Below are 20,314 nucleotides of genomic sequence, written 5' to 3' on the forward strand. Positions count from 1 at the left end.
AACCGGGTTCACTTCCCCGCTCCGCCACATGCAGCTGCTGGGTGACCTTGGGCTAGTCACACTTCTCTGAAGTCTCTCAGCCTCACTCACCTCACAGAGTGTTTGTTGTGGGGGAGGAAGGGAAAGGAGAATGTTAGCCGCTTTAAGACTTAGGGTAGTGATAAAGCGGGATATCAAATCCAAACTCCTCTTAAGGCAATTTTGTATTCAATGTTTTGCTACAGCATCATAATGTGTTAAAATACCAAGGTTGTTGGTATCATAAAGTTTTTGTGGCTTGGGCCGGTTCACGGTCCTGCAGACGCTGCGGTGGGATGGCGTGCGTGTGCATGCATGCGCCAATGCTATTTCCAGCGCTCCTTCTGGCATGGAGGTGTGCGCAGCTTCCCATTGGCTGCAGGAGCCTCCTGCAGCCAATGGGAAGCCAGCCAGCATCGTGGAAGGCGGTCCCTGCTCTGCTCCATGCCGGTTTAGCGTGGCACACGGGAGCTGACCGAGTGGGTGGCAGGGGTCCCCAAGCAGGCGGCGGGGGTCCATGGGCCGGTTAAATGACCCCCATGGGTCGCTTGTGGCCCATGGGCCTTAGGTTGTCGACCCCTGAAGTAGACTAATACGTATTGCAGGAGTTGAATGGCTTCTGCAGCGCCCTTCCCATAGTAACAGAAGCCAGGTGGTACTGGCCTAATGTCCCTACCTGGCCTGGTGCAGGAGGTAATTTGGATGCCTCCTGCATGCCAACTGGGTAAGCGTCCCGTCCCCCACTTATGACCAGCATGCAACATCATCACAATCCAAATGTGATGCCACAGGGAAAGGTAGGTAGCCGTGTTGGTCTGCCATAGTCAAAACAAAATTTAAAAAATCCTTCCAGTAGCACCTTAGAAACCAACTAAGTTTGTTCTTGGTATGAGCTTGGTATTGCAGTCCTGAGCGATTTAAAGCTTTATGGGTCAAGACCAGCACTTTGAATTGAGTCCAGAAACCAACTGGCAGCCAGTGGAGTTGGGCCAGGATCAGTGCAATATGCTCAAATGGTCTTGACCTAGCAACCAACCTGTCTTGCTGAATTCTGCACCAGCTGAACTATCTTTAGAGACAGTTCCATGTCTAATGCATTGCAGCAATCTAACCTAGGGGTTACCAGAGCTCGGATAACACACATTAGGAGCACAGCAGAAGGAAGCTGATAGAAGGCGCTCCACGCCACAAAGGCGACCTGAGCCTCAAACAACAGCAAGGGATCCAGAAGTACCCCCAAGCTGTGTATCTGCTCCTTCAGGGGGAGTGTAACCCCATCCACAGCAAGCAGCCTCCCATCTATCCAGTCTAAGGAACCGCCCACTAACTACCTATGTCTTAGTAGGGCTGAGCTTCAGTTTGTTGGCTCTCGTCTACATCACTGCTGAGGCAAGACATGCAGGAACAGTGGGAGGAACCAGCTGGGGAACCACCAAAGGAAGGCAGGCTCAGAGCCCAGGGAATGATGGGTCAGAGTGAAGAGACTGGGAAGAGGTGTTGGAAGCTGAAGGGGTAACGGCTCAGTGAGCTGGGAGAGTCTGGCAGAGAGAAGTCAAGCAGAAACAAAAATCCAGTGAGTGGGAGAAGATAGTTGGGAGAGTGAAGTCATGGGTGTCCCCTCCCTCTTACTCCCAGAACCAGAAGTATGAAACTGGAAGAACTGACACAGACTGACTGCTTGCAAGAAACCCTGGGGAGGAGGAAACAAAGTTGGGAGCAGGGGCTTTTAGTCTCTGCAAATGGTTTCATGGAGTAGGACCTATGGGGCATAAGCTGCTGTGCTCATTAGGCCTGAAACCCAGCCAAGTCTCTGAAGATAGGTGGGTCAGACAATCTGCACCCAAGGCACTGGAGGAGGGGGCACATGCAGCATATGAACTTAATTCTTCCAGAGCAGGGGTAGGCAACCTAAGGCCTGTGGGCTGGATGCAGCCCAATTGCCTTCTCAATCCGGCCCACAAGCAGTCCGGGAATCAGCATGTTTTCACATGAGTAGAATGTGTCCTTTTATTTAAAATGCACCTCTGGGTTGTTATTTGTGAGGCATAGGAATTCGTTCATTCCCCCTCCAAAAAATATAGTCTGGCCACCACATGGTCTGAGGGACGGCAGACTGGCCCATGGCTGAAAAAAGTTGCCGACCCCTGTTCCAGAGGGAGAACAATAAACAAGAACTGAGTCCAGTTCATCATATCCCAGACTAGTTCGAGTCACCCAGGTGAGGCTCTTGGCTTGCAGCTTTGGTTAAAAAATAAAATAAAACGGGAGCACTGAGGCAACATATATAAAAACGAATGAAAAGTCGTCACAATCAGTTTAATGAAGTGCACAGAATAGCAATCGGTCATGTCAATAAAAATAAAACAATTAATTTTACATCAAGTGTGCTTTATTTCCTCCACAGGTATTCTGTTAAATAAAGCACCATATATATATATATATATTTATATATATACTGTCAGGCCACAGCTAGAGGATTCTTTACAGAATCAAATTTCTTGTGGTTGTTTAGTATACAAGTAAACTTAATTTTGATAATAAAAACCACAGCGATTGGAGGCAATTTGCCTCTATTGTAAGGTACAAAACTGGCACAGAGGACACCATATTATACACAGTAAAAATGCCATCAGTTTAAATTACATCATACAGGGTGAGGAGACCCTGTTCTCCCAGACAGCCATATTAAATGAAAGCCACTACAGTGAACTTTGAATTACATAAAACATATTCATTATCTGATTGCCCTTTAAGAAAGTGTACGGTAGATGCTAATTTTTTTTCCTTTTTAATCTGGAGTTCTGCCTGACCAAGAATTAAGCGTATAAATTTAATCTTGCAATTCAAGCAGAAAGCACTGGACAAACTGAAGCACAAAACAGAAATAAGCAAAACTTATACAAACAGCATTTTTGAAGGGGAAAAAGACTTTAAAAGCAGACATGCTCCTCTATTGTCAAGAAGCAGCTTGGTTTCCTTTGCCAGATATCCTCGAAACCACATGAATCGTAGACTCAATGGTCCTGCAAAGGATGTCTAAAATGTCTTGCTGCTGCTGCATGTGACTCAAGAGTCCTCTGGAATGGCTGCAACTGAGCGACAAGCCAGACTCGGGGTCCTGCGAGGCTTGACCTTCACAATTTTTCAAATCTGTGAGGTCAGACAGAACAGCAGAAATGGATGTGGAGGGGAACTCGGCGTCATCCTCAACAATGTTGGAATCCTTAGAGCTCGGCGGCTCTTTCAGCTCTTTACATTCTTCAAATCTACCACTGCCTGGCTGCTCCTCCCCATGCTGCAACCGGGCAGCTAGCATCATGTCTTCAGAGAACGAAGACGGAACTTCCATCCGGTACTCTTTAACGGAGCTGTTTTCAGGGGAGGGCAGGTCCTGCTCCGTGCCCGGGTCAATGATCGAGGAGTCTCTTGTCTCATTGTCTGAGGTGCTAGTTGGAGTCAAGGCCTCCCTAGGTTCAGTTTTCAGATCACTGATGCAACTGTCTACTGTGTGCTCCTCATCGCTGCTAACCCGTCTTCTTTTTACTGGAGTAGCTCCTTCGTCATCTACAAGGTTGAAATACAGTATGCTGTAATATACACATCCAATTTGCTCCATAGCAATGTTTCCCCAGACTTTTGACACTCAGGGCAATGGCGCTTTTTCCTGAGCTATGGTTCACTCTTAAGAGTCATAAATTGTCTTCACCAGCTCCTGGAACAATGGGCATAGCTTGCAACTAAAAGATAGCTCAGTTAGCCAGCCACCCACTTTTGGCCCTGGACCTGTCCAGCAATTGATATCCCTTGGCAAGAAAAAAAGGTAGGCTGCCCTTGGGTTAGAAATGGGACTGTGCTTTCTAAGGAATCATCTGGCCTCCTGGGTACAGTAATGCCTATTGTGAAGGCATCTCACTGCATCTGTAACATTTTTACCCAGGAGGACTCATATACTGGATGTGTTTATGGCCAATATATAGGTATCCAAGTCGGAGTGGGAGATGCATTCAACATGATGCATGCTCCAAAATACAGGCTATGGCTTGATTTGGACACAGCTTCTGCTTACCTGTGTAGCAACATCAAAGCATTCCAGTTTTACACCTGCTTAACCCAGTTAGCTGCTTAAAAGGGGGAGGGGGTGCTTGGCATTTCAGGGACACCAGTAAGAACACTGGGCAAAGGGGTAACAAGTAATCAATGTAAAGAGAGTTAGCGAAATATGAAAATGCAGTAAAGAGAAGCCCAATCAGCATCTAGAGGGGTGGGGAATCAAGGACCACTCCAGAACAAACCTTTAGTTTTTCTTTCTTTGGCTTCTTGCTCCTGCAGCGAGTTCTTCTGTTGTTGACAAGTCCTGCATTTGTTTAACAGTTCTTGCAGTGTTGGAATTAGGGCAGCATTCAGCTGTTTGGGGGTGTGCACGGAAAGCAGCAAAGTGAGGGCTCGAAGGTCCTGGAAAAGAAAACCCAGAAAAATCCACTTAGTGAAGATCCAGTTTTAAACTCCAAAAGATCGGATGTGGGAACACTGAAAAGCTGCTGAAAGGATTGTAAGATGTCTGCATGCCGGCAGGATGGACACCTGAATCATTTTATACTATGACAACTTTAAACAAGCAACTTATGCTCCAATGAATTTAATAGGATGCCATGGGAGAGGACTGGCCATACTGACCACACAGTTTTATTAGTGCTGCAATGTTCAATCAAATTCAAAACAAATGTTTAAGCAATTAATAAGGTGCCCTGGCTAAACAGGTACATTTCATTTTTAAAAAATTTGGAAGATAAATATATAAAACACAGCATCTTGAAAGAGGCACCCTCCCCTCTAAGCATGATGTATGCAATCACATAGGCACACATGCATGATTTGAACAAACACCAAATATGCTCACTGCTTCTTCTTCTTTTTTTACCCATATGAAAATGTTTGCTAACTGAATCAACGGCTTAATCAACTAAAGCCTGCACGATTATCTTCACCCAGCCTCCTCAGAACAATCTGAATGTCTACACAGGGCTCACTGAGGGGTACTTGTACACGTTAATTACTTCTAGCTACATGCCCTGACTTCCTTATCTAAATTTTGCCAAGTCATACCAGTGAAGTCACAGCTCTGGTTCAGAGGTAACAGTATTAGCCCAATAAACCATGGTTTCTCAAACGCTCTTGTATACCTTCTTGTGTTCCCTTGGGTGCCTGATTTTGGCGCCTCCATTTCTGCTCGCTAAACCACAGTATCCCACTAGGTCTGAACCAAGAAAGTGGTGGTTTAATTGCTGATTACAATTCAGGACATGAGACCAGCATCAATCCTGGTACAACTCAAAAAGAATATAGCAGACCAAGAGACTGTATAAAGGCATTTTTTAAAAAACAACAACAACAACAACTCAGTTATGACTTTTGGATACATACACTGAAGGCACAGCAGAATGAAAATAAACCCCTGGTATTTATTTTAAGCAGAAAGGGAGGGGGAAGAGAGGTAACTTACCCCATTTAAAGTGGAGCTTGCCTTAAAAATTTCAACTCGCTGATTGGCGAAATCTGATTCTAAGCTCTGATACTGGTTGATCAGATTTGTAACCAAATTATTGATTACTCCAGCACAATTTGCTTCAGAAAAAACCTGCCCTTGCACCTGTAAAAAAAATTAAACATGATTTTAAAACTTGGCCCATGAGACACAATTGATTCAAGTGATCATAGCGCTGCTGTCAACACAACTATGAAAGTGGTATGTGTACTTTGATATTCCTTCATTGCCAGGGGTGCTGGACTCAATAACCCCCGGGGTCCCTTCAAACTCTACAATTCTATGATTCTGTGACTTATTTCAATTTGCCAGTGGACTCTAGAAGTAGCAGCATTATGTGTATTCTGTCCTCACATTTGCTAGGAAGTGTGTGGATTTTCTTTCTTAGGTAAGACGGAAATACAAAACACCTTTCATCCCACTCCCTACTGAACAAACTCAGCAGAAGCTCTATCCTTTGAGCAAGGCGATTTGTAAAGTAAAAGCAGGCTCCACCTCAACAAACACCCTACCTACAGTCTAGAGTCCAACCAGCAACTTACAGCTGAGTGTTCCTTTTCTTCAGTCACACCAAGCCTACGTGTGGTTACGATCTAATTCAGTGGTTTTCAAGCAGTATGCTGTGGCACCCTGGGGTGTCTTGAATGATAGTCAGGGGTGCCACGGACAACACTGGCCTGTCCCTCCTTCCTCCTCTGACGCTCTCTCATCTCAGCCTCCCAAAGACTTGCACGGCTGTTTGTTGCAGCAGCAGCCCTGGCTACAATCCCCCCAGGCAAATGGTGCCTCCAGGGCTGGCCCAAGGGGTACTTCCCAGGCGCTGTGGGGCAGTGTGAGAAGGCACCTCTCTTTAGGGTGGGGGAAGGGGCAGCTCAAAGACTGGGGCGGTGGCAGCGACTGCCCAGAGGACTCCCAAGGAGAGGGGAGAGGAGGCTGAGGAAACACTCCACAAGGGAGGGTGTTTGAAAAGGGGTGTGGGGCTGCCAGATCTGCAGGCAAGGGGTGACATAACTGGGCTCCTGAGCCCCACAGGGGTGCCACAAATAGCATGTAGTTGGCCAAGGGAGCCGTGGACACGAAAAGCTGGAAAACCTCTAGTCTAATTAATAAGAGTCAAAGCTTTGTGAGGGTGCACTGAGCAGCTCAAACAGATGCCTGATGGACATACCTTGAGAAGAAAATGTGTTAAGAAAGTGTACACAATGTTGTTATTGAGAAAGGTCCTTTCGTCCATGAGGATGCACTTAATGTATTCTGCAAACACAGGATCTTCGCACAGGAGCTTGATGCAGTTCTTTGACATGGCAGACTGAAGGGAGAAAGAAAAGGAAGGCTTCAGAACCGGTGCCAGTTTTGTGTTGCTGCTGGAGACAACGGCTGCAGTCTTTCGCACACATGCACCAGATAATACTTATTCACTCCAGCAGGGCTTGCGAAGACAGCTTAGCAGAGAAGTGCCGCACAAAGTCGCCATGGTTCCCCAGCACTTGCAGTGCTTGCATAGGAAATAGCAGCACCGGCTGCATTGCTTATAGCTAGAGCTACATTGGTTCACATGTGGTAAACGGGAAGATGGGCTTATGCCAAGGTCAGACTCTCTAGCCACCTAGCCCAATGGTGTCCCTCCAACTGGCGGCAGCTCTCGAGGGTCTCAGGCAGGTAGAGGTCTTTCACAACATCTGCTATCACAGATCATTTTAAGTGAAGATTGTCAAGGACTGGGAGCTGCTTGCGAAGCACACAACATTTTACCTGAGTTTGGCAAAGCTCAGTCCAAAGTTTGGGAAACAAAGCCAGATGAAGTGGCAAGCCTTCGTATGCGACGAGGACACCTACAATTTGGAAAGAGAAGCAGTAGCAATTTCAGCGGGTTGCAACATTCTCTGAAGGTTTAAAACACTAAAATCATTTCAATTCTGATCATGATAAATGATCAGCAATATACAAAAAAGCAACAGGATGAATTGTGGGGATGATGATGCTGTTTCTCTGTTATAAAACAATACGAATACAAAAATATATGCTTATACCAAGTCCCAACTGACTTTGCTCCAGGCTTCACATGTGACTTGCAATGCGACCTATGCATGCTTACCCAAAAGCAAGTGCCAAGTGTAGCCCAATTGGGCCAGCTGCAATCTCTCAGCCTAACATACCTCACAGGTTGTTGTGAGGATAAAATGGAAAAGAGGAGAAGTATATTCACCACCTTAAACTCCTTGGATGAAAGGAGGGTTAGAAATGTAATAAAGAAGCAATCTTTCACTGCTATTTAAGGCTAGGTCTTAATGGGTTGGCAGCATAACAGGGTATCTCTCTCCCGTGAGCCTGGTCAGCATTTCCAATGGTCAGGCACAATGAGACTTGTAGCCCTGCAACTGGAAGGCCCAATCCCCCACCCAGAGCCTTACAATGAAAGATTTGCTCAATGAAATGCTCAGGTACACTTGAAAACGAAATGCTGTAAATACACTGTTGCATTTAGTCTCTTGTTTAAGCAACAGCTGCCACCAAAGGCCCCCTCGGGTGTTGAGATTCTTTCAGGAGAAGTGTCGCTTCTGTACTTACTCATCTTTACTAAGGTCTCTGTGAACTTCTCACAATTGATGGCAACTCGGCACAGCAGATGGATGAACTGATGATACGAGAAAAAGTAATCTAGCAGCATGCGGTCATAAACTTCATCTTTGCCCTGAAGATGTAAGGGAAATGGGTTTATTGCCGTGTGGTTTCAAAAGAGGCCCCGACGAGGAGTGGAAGTGGAAAAGCAACTAACCGGCGAACGTCTCTGTGCACGTATCTGCACTTAACCCTTCCCCTGCCCACGACTTCCCCACTCCTCCTAAGCCACCCTCAACTATTGCACAAAGTTTAAACGTATTTGGAACCCTGTGTGTGTATGTGAAAGAAATCGATTTGGAGCACGGAAGTGACGGGTGAGGAAAGATTAAGTATTCTCCATCCTGCTTCCAAAAGCAGTTTCCTTCTTATTAACACACCGCCACAGCAAACTAGTTGCCAGTATTTTGTTACATGCACAGCATTTAACAGCAGTCTTAAGCACCAGTGGTGAGCGAAGTCCACAACTTCCAAGGCACAGCAGTCTTGGACAGGGGCATAGGGAGGGGCGGAGGGGGTGGGCCGCATGTGAGCGGCATCCCGTACAGACTACACATGTGCAGTAGCCCGTATGGACGCTGTGCAAGTGGCAGCCCGTACGGAGTGTGCATGTGCGGCAATCCGTACGGAGTGTGCATGCGCAGGATGCTGCACATGCACAGTCCGTACGGGTTCCTCCGCCACTGGTCTTGGAGCCTCGCTCAACCCCCACCAGGAATCCCGAAGAGAAGTCCTTCTCCAACAGATGTACCTTGCTGGCTTCAACCATAGTAGGCAAGAGGCACATATTAAGCTCAGGGCGAGGTGGGCGGATGTTACTTTTGCCTCCTATCAATTTCAAATTTTCACGGCATGGGAAGTAAGGACCAAGAGACACTGAAACAGAAATTAGAGAACAAAAAACAGGCATTTAATCTATGCAGCTTGACACTTAAAAGTAACTAGTAATATTCTTAAAAACAATAAAAATAAAAATGTGTGTGTGTACACACAAGATCCAGACTCAGCATTTAGTTCCATTCAAATTTTTATCACTTTCCTTGTTATGGCATCCCAACCTGAGGCTGGAACCAGAAGGTCAGAGGCAAACAGGAAGCTTCAAGTCTTAGACTGATGGGAAAGGTGGGGGCTGCGGAAGTTTGTCACTTTGGTTGCTTTTCCTTCGCAATCCCTCCCCACCAGCTGCTTCGCAATCCCTTCCCACTTGACTGGGAAACCTGCTCTTGAAGGCAGGCTGGGAGAAAGCGACAGGATTAAGCACAGAAGATGGAATCCCTCGCTTGCTACCAAACATCTTAGTGCCCACCTTGAGATCTTCGCACCATCTGTCCCATTTCACCTGCTTGCTAGAACAGCCGCCCCGCCTGCCCACCCAATCCTTGCTGCTTTTCGACACCGTGGACTCTTTCCCAAAACCTTATTCATTCTGCAGAAACTATCCTTAAAACTTCCCATCACCACCTCCTCAAGTGCAACCCAACTGCATCGGCAACTGCAACCATTCCCATCAACATGTAGTCATGTTACCAATACCATTTATTGGCAGGTTTATAATTTACCCAATTGTTATCCAAGCTCCTTGGAATGGGAGCCTGCTTGGTGACAAGTGGTGGTCATGGGCAAACGCTTGGGCTTAGATATCATAGAATCATAGAGCTGGAAGAGACCACAAGAGCCATCCAGTCCAACCCCCTGCCAAGCAGGAAACACCATCAAAGCATTCCTGACAGATGGCTGTCAAGCCTCCGCTTAAAGACCTCAAAAGAAGGAGACTCCACCACACTCCTTGGCAGCAAATTCCACTGTGGAACAGCTCTTACTGTCAGAAAGTTCTTCCTAATGTTTAGATGGAATCTTCTTTCTTGCAGTTTGAATCCATTGCCCCGTGTCTGCTTCTCTGGAGCAGCAGAAAACAACCTTTCTCCCTCCTCTGTATGACATCCTTTTATATATTTGAACATGGCTATCATATCACCCCTTAACCTTCTCTTCTCCAGGCTAAACATACCCAGCTCCCTAAGCCGTTCCTCATAAGGCATTGTTTCCAGGCCTTTGACCATTTTGGTTGCCCTCCTCTGGACACGTTCCAGCTTGTCAGTATCCTTCTTGAACTGTGGTGTCCAGAACTGGACACAGTATTCCAGGTGAGGTCTGACCAGAGCGGAATACAGTGGTACTATTACTCCCCTTGATGCTATACTCCTATTCCTATATTGACCCGCCATCTCACCCTCATTTGTTCGCAGGTGATTCCTGCTCTTTATTACTGCCCCTCCTTTATGTTCTGATGCTGTGATGAACACTTATTTTCATTCAAAAAGGTTTTAACCTGCCTTTCCAGGGCAAATTGCCCTCACAAGGTTGCTTTCGAGACTCTAAGGCACAATCCAATTACAAAACAGACATACACCCCAATCACCAGCTAAAGGGTTGTTGTACAGCACAGTTCAGCCAAACACAGGTATTAATAAAGGTGTCTTCAGAGGTGTTTTTTTATAAGACCTGCAATGATGAGGCTGTACATCTCCCCACAGGAATGGAGGTCCAAATGCATGGGGCTACCACTGAGAAAGCCCTAGGCCTGGTACCTGCCCGTCTAACAGGTATTATGTACAAAACTGCTCTGCTTTCTTTTTAAAATACTATTACTTATGTCTTCTCCTTCTGTTGATAAACTCAGCCCAATAAAAGTATGCCTGAAATTACTTAAGCCATATCCCTTGAGGTCAAAAGGGAGAACCCCTCATCTTCCTCACCCTCCTGGGCTGCCTTTTGTCTTGGGGGAAATCTGAAATCTCAGAACAATCGAATCCTGCAACAAAATCCTGGGCTAGACACAGAGTTAACAACAGGCCTTTTCGACCAGAAACACGTACTTGGGATGTTGCTGTGGTGGTATGTGCAATGGTTGTGCTGCAGAAATGGGACCAGGGTGTGCAGGAAATCGTGAGGGCTTAAGAGCACCAGCTCCTTGAGGACATCTGCAAAGCAAACATTGGTTTTGCATTTTTCTCAGATACAGGTCTGGGGTGAACTGCTCACTTGACAAAAGTGAAATATACTGCATAAAGCTTCTATTTTGGCAAAAAGGTCAAAGAGGGTTTAAGATTACAGTTGGGACACCAAGCAGGATTGGATGCTTTCACTTACAAGACTTCTTTCCTGAAAGAAAGCTGCTTGTGAAGCAGAAGCCGTATCCCACAGGATCAATGGCTCTGCTCAACAGCTGTTGAGAGAAGGCATTGCTCCTGCAGGGCAGAGCATCAGGCAGAAAGGAGAACCACAGCGTTGGGCCTAACTCCTCCTGATGAGATGCAGCTGGCAGTCAGGTAGAGCTTGTCCTATTCACATGGTTCTCCTGCCCTATGCCCACCGACAGCCATGGATTGCTCCGGCCATCCAACCCAACTTGCAGCGATCCATGGCTGTCTGCACCCAACTCACCCAATGCCCACGTCCCTCTCCAGATATGCCTAGTTTGGCCAAATCCGATGCACAGTTCCAGTACCTACCACAGCTAATCTGTGTGATGCTCTTCGGTTGGTAGAAATTACAAGCATGGGTGTTTGGAAAAACCCAAATGCTTTCTCTGAGTCAGATCCCTCTCCTCCCCACATCCACCAATCATTTCAGGCTGAATGCATGTGTCACTGAAGAGACTAAGGGAGAAGGGAAGTATGAACTGGGCTTTAAAACAGGGGCATGAGGGCAGCATGTGTGAAACCCGCACCTGGAGATAAGATGGGGACCCTGTTGGCAGCCTTTGATGTTTATCTAAAAGAGCATCTCGACCATCAAGCTCCTTCTACTCTGAAATGCCCCCCCTCCATTTTTGCATGTTCTATGCCTGCATGTGGGCACCCAGCTTTTGAAAAAAAGACAGATTAACAGAAAGCTTTATTAAATGTTAACTGTTCATCAAGCCCTTGGGTGGCGCTAACCCACCTAGCAGTTCGAAAGCACGTCAAAGTGCAAGTAGATAAATAGGTATCACTCCGGCAGGTAGGTAATCAGTGTTTTTGTGCGCTGCTCTGGTTTCGCCAGAAGCGGCTTAGTCATGCTGGCCACATGTCCCAGAAGCTGTCTGCGGACAAACGCCGGCTCCCTAAGTCTATAGAGTGAGATCAGCACGCAACCCCAGAGTCGTCCACAACTGGACCTAACGGTCAGGGGGTACCTTTACCTTTTAACCCAAATATACCTTACCTATACAAGTGTTTCTAAGTTCCGGGGGGCTGTACGAATTTAGCAAAGTTAAAAGTTTGTGGGCAAATTCTATTCGCTCCTGCCACTGGATCAGTGCTTGTTTCACATCTGCAAATACAAGAACACGGTTTGGTCATTCAACTGCTATAAATCGTTGAATTATACTGGCAATTATATGTCGGCTTTCCCCCACTTTCATTTTTAAAAGAGATAATGTAAATGTAAGTAATAAATAATGCCCAAACCTTTTCTTTGCAGATATGGTCGGGTGGACTTGAGAACAGAAAGGAATATGGACAGAAGTTCAACCAGGTCTCCAGTTACGTGGCAAGCTGTGGCTTCGTGGTACATCATGTGCAATGTGTTGAAGGACTGCAAATATATATATATTAAAAAGTAGTGTTAGCATGTTATTAACATTTCAAAAAGCATTTATATGAATATAGTGTCCTCATATAATTTACTCTGTTATGTTTCCTCAGCACAATTTTTTTAAAAAAAAAACCCCCACAAACAACAGGAATTATATTCTTACCTCCGTCATCAGGATTAAGCCTCTGTTGAACACAACAAGAAGCCGGTCCTCATCTGTTTCTAGTAATATTCGGAAGGCACTAGGGGGAGAAAACAGTAAGGGAGAAACATGAGCTTAAACATGCTATCATATTGTTTATTTTACATTATTTCTTTATTAGCGATTGTGACATTTTGAAAATAGGTGCAAGGGATGAGCAGGCATATCGGGAGGGCAAAATATGGCACTGTGTCCTGAACATAAGACCCAATGGATCACCTAGTCCAGCAGCCTGTTCTTGCAGTGGTCAACTGGATTCTTATGGGCAGCCCAAGAGCAAGACCTGGGAACAACCACACCCTCCCAGTGAACATGGTGTATCAAATATAATTATTCACTGTCACTCCTGGTGACAGGCCTTGCATTAAAAATTATGATGTATCTTTCCTTCACCCCTGGAAAATGTGCACTGTGGGGGGAGAATGAGTGCCAAACAAAAAACTATGCAACCATACACAAAGGTATTAAGATTTAGTGTCAGGAATAATGTAGTCCTGGACACAGCAGAGTGAACGCAGGTTTTCTGGAAGCTTCTGGCTGTAGAGCATTGACTAGACAGCACAACGCAGGAACTCAGCACAACTACACTTTGGATAACTATATTCAGCATTTATTGAAGCAACAAGTATCCATAAGTTACTATATACAGACTTAGGAAATAAAAGAAACAAAAGTAAAACCTCTCCTCTCTCTCTCAACCTTCATTAACCAAACTACACAACACAAACCCCACACAGAGCTCATCTCTTTAGGAACTCCTTAACCAATCACAGGGTCGTTACTAAGGGTCTAGAGAGAGTAGATCTTGGCTTTCAGTCAACAGTTAATTGCCAGAGGTGGATAGTTGACTTTCTGCACGTAGGCACTTTGAAATCTCTAACAAAAGGTACATAAGCAAATTTCAGCGTGATCTCTCCAGTGTTCAATGTGAGTGCAGAAGAGGAAAGGGAAAATACCCACATTTGTTTGCTGCCTAGGAAAACAAAAATAAAGGGGGATGCGCACATCAGCAGGGAGGATCCCAGCACTGTAGGCACTAAAAGAAATTAATATTCACAAAATAGCAGAAAGCACAATGATGACTGCTTGGCTCCTTTGTACATTCTCTCCTTCAGTGTGCGTGCAGTTACCAGATTTCAACTTTTTATACGGTCCATGAATTTATTTTATACCAATATTCCAAAAGTGAGATACCTTATTAACGTAGTCCAGCATGACCGTCCATCTAAGCAGCGAAGGTAACAGCTTATGGTAGTTTTCTTAAACTGCTTAATGTCTTCCAGCTCTTCCTCTCTCATATCTGGCCTCTGAGCTACAAACAGTTGCATGAGGTTAAACAGCTCCTCCACAGCCTAAACAAACCAGAACAAGCATCAGGCTAAAACAGTCACCTTAACAAACATTTTTCAAGTCCTGATCATTAATTCAACGGGGGGGGGGGGCAGGGATGCTCCTAGAATAAAGCAAATTTCAAGAATCAGGAAATTTTCACACTCAAGCATTTGCTTTGTAATGGCACATTTAAATAAAAAAGCACTCTTGGGTTCATGTGGTTCTAATTTTTGCCCCCTGCCAATCCTATTAAATTGCTGCCCTTCATATTTATGGAATACAGTGGAGCCCCGGGTTATGCACACGATCCGTTCCAGGTCACCGTGCATAACACGGGCGTGTGTATCCTGAACACATAAAAAAACAAAACCGAAAAACCGAAAGTAGCCCGATTTGAGCGCTTCTGCGCATGCGCGAATTGCACAGAAGCGTTCTGCGCATCCGGGGGTTGCACGCGCTCCAGAAACGCTTCCGGGTTGCGGGCGTTCTTAACTCAAATGTCCGCAACCCAGGGTTCCACTGTAATCCCCCCGCAAAAAAAACAAAAAAACAAAAAACAAATGTATGATAAAAGCACACTAAAACTGGAAGGGGTGGGACATATTACAGGTGCCTGGGCTCTTGTTTTCTTCACCATCTCTAAATTAGGTATCAACAACTGTAGAACCCAGGCACAAATCGAACCCTCTCAATGCCACCAATTGGCCTTGCAGAGACAGGAAAAGCAAGGAGGGATTGTTCCGTTTGAAGCAAGAGAGTTTGAAGCCTACTGACATCCAACACAGAAGGGAGAAGCAACTGCATTCACTGGATGGGCTCTGGGCCCCGATACCTCCTGTATTTTCCTCAAAATGGCACTCCCGTAAAACGCTGCTGGCCAATCAAGAATCTTGCCTCTTGTGTTATAGAAAATCCCAGCACATCACCAATTTCCCCATCCTGTCTGTTGGGCGAAGGGACTTACCCCAGGGTACTGGCTAGCGTGTGGGGTGAGATTCTTAAAGGCCCACTGAATATTCTGATGAGAAGCCAGCTGCCTAGTGAATGCAGGGGACTGCTCACAGCACAGCCGCAGAATGCCGTAGTAGGCAGGCAGCATCCCGCGGTTAAAGAGCACCACATCCTGGTCGTCGTGGTCCGCTAGGATGTAATTGAAGGCAATGTTCTTGGTTACTACGGGGTTCTGTACAATAAGGCGCACATTCTCGGGGCAGTCAACACAGACGTTGTACCAGAAAGAGAGCAAGGCCTGCTTGTTGTGGTTGGTGGCAATGGCAGGCTCAGAGAGCTTCGGCTGGAAAAGGTTCCACAAGTCCATGAAGTAGGTAGAAAACATCAGTTTTTCCGTTTTGGAAATCAAGCAGTAGGTCATGAAGCTGAAGTAGGGCACCAGTTTCGTAGTCCCATGAACGGCAGCGTCTACGTAGAGCTTAGCTCGTGAGAGCAGACCGAGGAGCACGTTATAGACCTGGTGAAGGACGACCGTGGTGTCTGGGCTAAGGGGAAGGTCCCGAGTGGGGATGTGGAGTGAGCGGGTGGATCGGAACATCTGTCGGAATGAATTGCTTGGAATGAGAGAGACCAGAAGGTAGGCAGCAGCTGCAAAGGGAAAAAAACACACAGGTGAACAGACAGGCCAAACCTCACCAGGTTGTGAAAATGCTCTTTTTTTAAAAAAAGAAATAGAGCTTGAGTTTCATAAAACCACACATAATACAGATAGGAGAAAGGGAAACACAGGTAGACCTTCCAAATATCCAAATACTGTTAAGTGAAATAAACAAAACAGCAGAGCCCACATTTTCCCTTACAACTGCAATTAAGCAACGACGAAACAATTATACAAAAGTTTAAACCGGAAAAGGGTAATTTCTTCCCACTTAACAACTTACAGGTTCTCACTCTAGGATAGTTGTGAGCCAAAAGAAAGCGTTCTACCCAGTTCTCCATATTCTGCAACACCCAACTGTGGGCAAGCTTATTTCGAGGCGTCTGCACTGCTAGCCAATCCAGGCACTGAGAAGGGTTGTACTCAATCACCTAGGCAGGAAAAAGGGGGGAAATGGAAGTCAGCCAAAACCCCACAGACTGCTGACTGGCATTCAACAAATTGTGAACATGGCCAAGACTGCAGGTATTGAACAAGGCTGCACGGGTGCTTTTCTGCAAGAGGGGTGCAATGCCTTGCACATTTTGCCTCAGATGCAGGTATCTGATGTGATACCTGTTCATGAAAGAGTGTCAGAAGGCAAGGTAGTCCTGACAGTAGTTAGCTACTTTTAAGTATTCCCCCATGCTTTGAAATCTAACTTGGGGAGACATACCCCTAACCCTGCGTCCCTAATCAGCTACTCCCTTAGCACATGGAAGGGAGGCTTCCTGTACAAGACAGTAGGCATGATTCAAACTGTTCACTGGTTCAGGCAGTGGAGTCCTTCCATGGGGATTTTCTGCATGGGGAGCATTTACTCGAAAATCATGCACCATGTCAAAACTTATGGACTCGGAGTGAAGACATTCAGGAAAACTCCAAATGTGAAGACTAAAGTTATACAGTCCTACTGGAGATCTGCAACATCTCAGTTGCATGCCAGCTGCACATAGTTCAGTGCCACAACGCAAAGAAAGATAAAACAGAAGAACTAACAGGATTGGCTGTTTTCTTAACACCATCTAATATCTGATGGAGGAATATGCAAGAGCTACTATTTCCAGAGTTCCCAGTTAGGTGGGGGAAGGCTTAAGAGTAGTTCTTCTTGAAGGTTATTCCTTCTCGATATCTTGGTGGAAAACAGATGAACAAGGGCTGGGAGTCTATGAATCTCTGCTTGATAAGCTCTGCATACTTTACCTCCCATATCCTCTGGAGGATGTAAGAAGCGAACGGTGGCATTCCAGGGGGGCCACCAGCAAATTCCATAAGCATGGTCAGCAACTTGAAAAAGGGATTGGCTGCCTGCAGTGTTGAAAATAAACAAAAGGCACGTCGAAATACTGCCTATAAATCACATCAGGAAATCACAGGCATGCCTTGAAAACCAACTTTTAATCCACGACTGATTTCATCCTGTGAGCAGTTTATGTGCATATATGCAGCTGTAAGATTTACGGCCACGACATTCCTCAGCTACTGCAAAGCAGCCTGAAAATTGTTTATGGATGTACGCAACTACTGCAGAGGTCCTGAGCCAAGCCCTGATGTCATGCATCTATTCAACTTGCCTTCCTTTGGTGGAAAGAAGAATTACACCTGCCACACTGTGCGGAGTCCATCAAATTCAGTTCATTATTTATAACTAACGTGATGCTGATGACGATGGTGTGTGTGTGTTCACAGAGGATAAGGCTATCAATGGTTACTAGCCATGGTGGCTATGTTCTACACTGACTGCTGAAGGCAGTTGTTGGCATCCGCCTGTCTCAAGAGACAATGGAGTGTAGTGTGCCTTCAGCAGTGAAATTAAACCGCACTATTAGCAGCACTGAAGTGACCTCCCTGGGGTGCAAGCCTGGGCAGTGCGTATGGAGGTCCTGGGCTGCCCAGACGACAAAACCCCCCTCTCGGCCTCACTGATATGGTTCAAAGGAAAGCAGAGCAATATGTCTGGTACCAGCTTGGCTGCAGCAGCAGCATACAAAGCAACATCCAACCGTCTTAGGGACCCCACTCTGGATGTTTGTAGGGTTTACTCCTGAGCCTTTTCCCCAAAAGGCAGCATAGGTTTAGCACCAGACTTTTCCTGTGAATACCAGTTATTGGGAATCTCAATAGGCATTATCTCAAATGGCATTATCCTCCATATAGGGTCCGTTTCAATGGAAGCGACCCACTGTCAGGGCAGACCAAGTATACTTTGTTCTCAGATTCAGCACTTTCCCCCACAAGAATGAACAGCAGCTATTCATTATATAGTAGAAAGGGACAGGGCATAATCAGAGACACCAGCCTCTGGGCCATGCAATTCCACCCCGGAGTCTATTCTTTTTACGTGGCGAAATCTTGGCCTTAAGAATATATTAGCCCTGCTTCATCTGACTGGCACCTGAGTTAGGCAGTGGTATTTCCCATCAACCCTTTTAACTTGAGAATGCCAGGTCTTTTAAAGTTAAAGGGGCCCCTGACCATTAGGTCCAGTCGTGTCCGACTCTGGGGTTGCGGCGCTCATCTCGCTCTATAGGCCAAGGGAGCCGGTGTTTGTCCACAGACAGCTTCCGGGTTATGTGGCCAGCATGACAAAGCCACTTCTGGCAAACCAGAGCAGCGCATGGAAACGCCATTTACCTTCCCGCCGGAGCGGTCCCTATTTATCTATTTGCACTTCGATGTGCTTTCGAACTGCTAGGTGGGCAGGAGCTGGGACCAAGCAATGGGAGCTCACCCCGTCACAGGGATTCGAACCGCCGACCTTCTGATCGGCAAGCCCTAGACTCTGTGGTTTAACCCACAGTGCCACCTGGGTCCCTACGCCAGGTCTTTTAGGAGGGCACAAATGGAGAAATTGAGAGGAACTGGCTGCTAAAGTTTTATACAGGCCCACACTAATCTGTAGAAGTATAGAAGCAAATGTCAGGCCAGTAAATTGGTAGCAATACCATAACCGTACGCACCTCAGGAGTCAACTTGGCTATAGATGTGAAAAGCATGGAAACAATCTGTAAGAGAGAAAGGAAAACTTCGATTATATATGCAACTCCAGTGCAACTTTCCCAGTGAAGCTCCTAGAACAAACAGAGTCAACAGCAGCTGATACGTACATGTTCTGCAAGTCTGTTATTGTACCGGCAAAGGCTGAATATAAGATTGCAGGTCTGCCTGATGTTTATACCATCGCGGATATGTTGAAACAAGAAAGGAAAACCCTGAAACAAATCCAAAGGTGTCAGTACAGCAGACATTTTTTAATAAGGCGCATTTGAAAACAGTTGTACTTCTCCAACATCCAAATATATTTACCTTGCCTCCTGTTAAAGCTGCCATGTCATTCTGGGATAAAGTCAAGTGCCTAAAAACACAATTTAAAAAACCAAACTGATTCATTTCATCAATCTACTGGGCTTGGAAAAAGTAACAGAGTTGCTTTCCTGTAATGTTCATTCTTTCAGAGTGATCCATGCAAGGTTGCACATACAGAAAGTCAGTGCTTCTCCACTAGGTGAGCAAGAACAGATTGTAGAGAGGTAGGCCCTCACTTTGCTTGCTTCATGCTGCTGGTAAGTGCAATCTCTCCACTACTCCTGCTACGGAGTTTGGAAGCCCCACCACCAGCCACCTCCAGTGGTCAGCCCAGCTCCATTGTACAAGGGGCACCACTCAAAAAATAAGTGAGGTGAGTGCACCCGAGTTTTGCATCTAACTGCACTTAAACGGGCAGCCAAAAAGGCCTCGAGGGCCACTGGTAAATCCAAGCAAGAAGCTGTGCCTGTGTGTGGCTGCTCCTTACCTCTCTGAGCGGGACTGCTCAACCAGAAGAGCTATCAGAGCTATCATCTTTTCAAGTGCAGCAGGCCTGTATTTTTCTTCTGCTAAAGAAAGAATATCCTCCTCCTCTTCTTCCTCTTCTCCTTCTTCTTCTGATAATACTTCAACTTGTGGCTAAGGGACCGGGGGGGGGGGGGAAGACAACAACAACAACAACCCACATGTAATTCTCATGGCAAGCTGAAAGAAATCACCTTGCAGGTCTGACTGAGAGATGAACCTTTTCACTTTATCATTCCCTGGGATTCTCTTGGTCCTGGCCTCTTTTGTAATATGGGGTAGTGATATAAACCCACAGGGATAATGCCTCTAAGGCAGTGATGGCCAAACTTGTCCCTCCAGCTGTTTTGGGACTACAATTCCCATCATCCCTCACCACTGGTCCTGTTAACTAGGTATGATGGGAGTTGTAGTCCCAAAACAGCTGGAGGGACAAGTTTGACCACCACTGCTCTAAGGTAATATATGTGAAATCCTTGGAATGTTCAGAAAGCACTAACTATAAAGGCCATTTATTATAATAATCAATCAAGTTACTCTGCAT

General features: G+C 45.9%; 1 protein-coding gene across 2 annotated transcripts in view; it reads right to left on the reverse strand.

Moving 5' to 3' along the window:
* Positions 1 to 2,313: 2,313 nt before the first annotated feature.
* The window catches only part of USP34 (ubiquitin specific peptidase 34), a 103,747-nt gene continuing 85,746 nt past the window's right edge, over positions 2,314 to 20,314 (reverse strand). Inside the window, exons 63-81 of one of the 2 annotated variants that reach the window (XM_033145143.1) lie at positions 19,733 to 19,884; positions 19,246 to 19,294; positions 19,047 to 19,151; positions 18,900 to 18,944; positions 17,143 to 17,247; positions 16,184 to 16,331; positions 15,256 to 15,890; positions 14,154 to 14,311; positions 12,921 to 12,999; positions 12,631 to 12,757; positions 12,386 to 12,493; positions 11,056 to 11,160; positions 8,931 to 9,055; positions 8,129 to 8,252; positions 7,313 to 7,392; positions 6,729 to 6,869; positions 5,519 to 5,665; positions 4,311 to 4,470; positions 2,314 to 3,582 (exon numbers count right to left, since the gene is read on the reverse strand). In XM_033145143.1, the coding sequence (XP_033001034.1) occupies positions 2,975 to 3,582; positions 4,311 to 4,470; positions 5,519 to 5,665; positions 6,729 to 6,869; positions 7,313 to 7,392; positions 8,129 to 8,252; positions 8,931 to 9,055; positions 11,056 to 11,160; positions 12,386 to 12,493; positions 12,631 to 12,757; positions 12,921 to 12,999; positions 14,154 to 14,311; positions 15,256 to 15,890; positions 16,184 to 16,331; positions 17,143 to 17,247; positions 18,900 to 18,944; positions 19,047 to 19,151; positions 19,246 to 19,294; positions 19,733 to 19,884 (3,201 nt within the window). In that variant the 3' untranslated portion in view covers positions 2,314 to 2,974. The remainder of the gene's footprint in view (positions 3,583 to 4,310; positions 4,471 to 5,518; positions 5,666 to 6,728; positions 6,870 to 7,312; positions 7,393 to 8,128; positions 8,253 to 8,930; positions 9,056 to 11,055; positions 11,161 to 12,385; positions 12,494 to 12,630; positions 12,758 to 12,920; positions 13,000 to 14,153; positions 14,312 to 15,255; positions 15,891 to 16,183; positions 16,332 to 17,142; positions 17,248 to 18,899; positions 18,945 to 19,046; positions 19,152 to 19,245; positions 19,295 to 19,732; positions 19,885 to 20,314) is intronic. The other variant, XM_033145144.1, reaches the window with a different exon arrangement.

Source organism: Lacerta agilis, chromosome 3 (genome assembly GCF_009819535.1).
Source record: "Lacerta agilis isolate rLacAgi1 chromosome 3, rLacAgi1.pri, whole genome shotgun sequence".
Lineage (NCBI taxonomy): Eukaryota > Metazoa > Chordata > Lepidosauria > Squamata > Lacertidae > Lacerta > Lacerta agilis.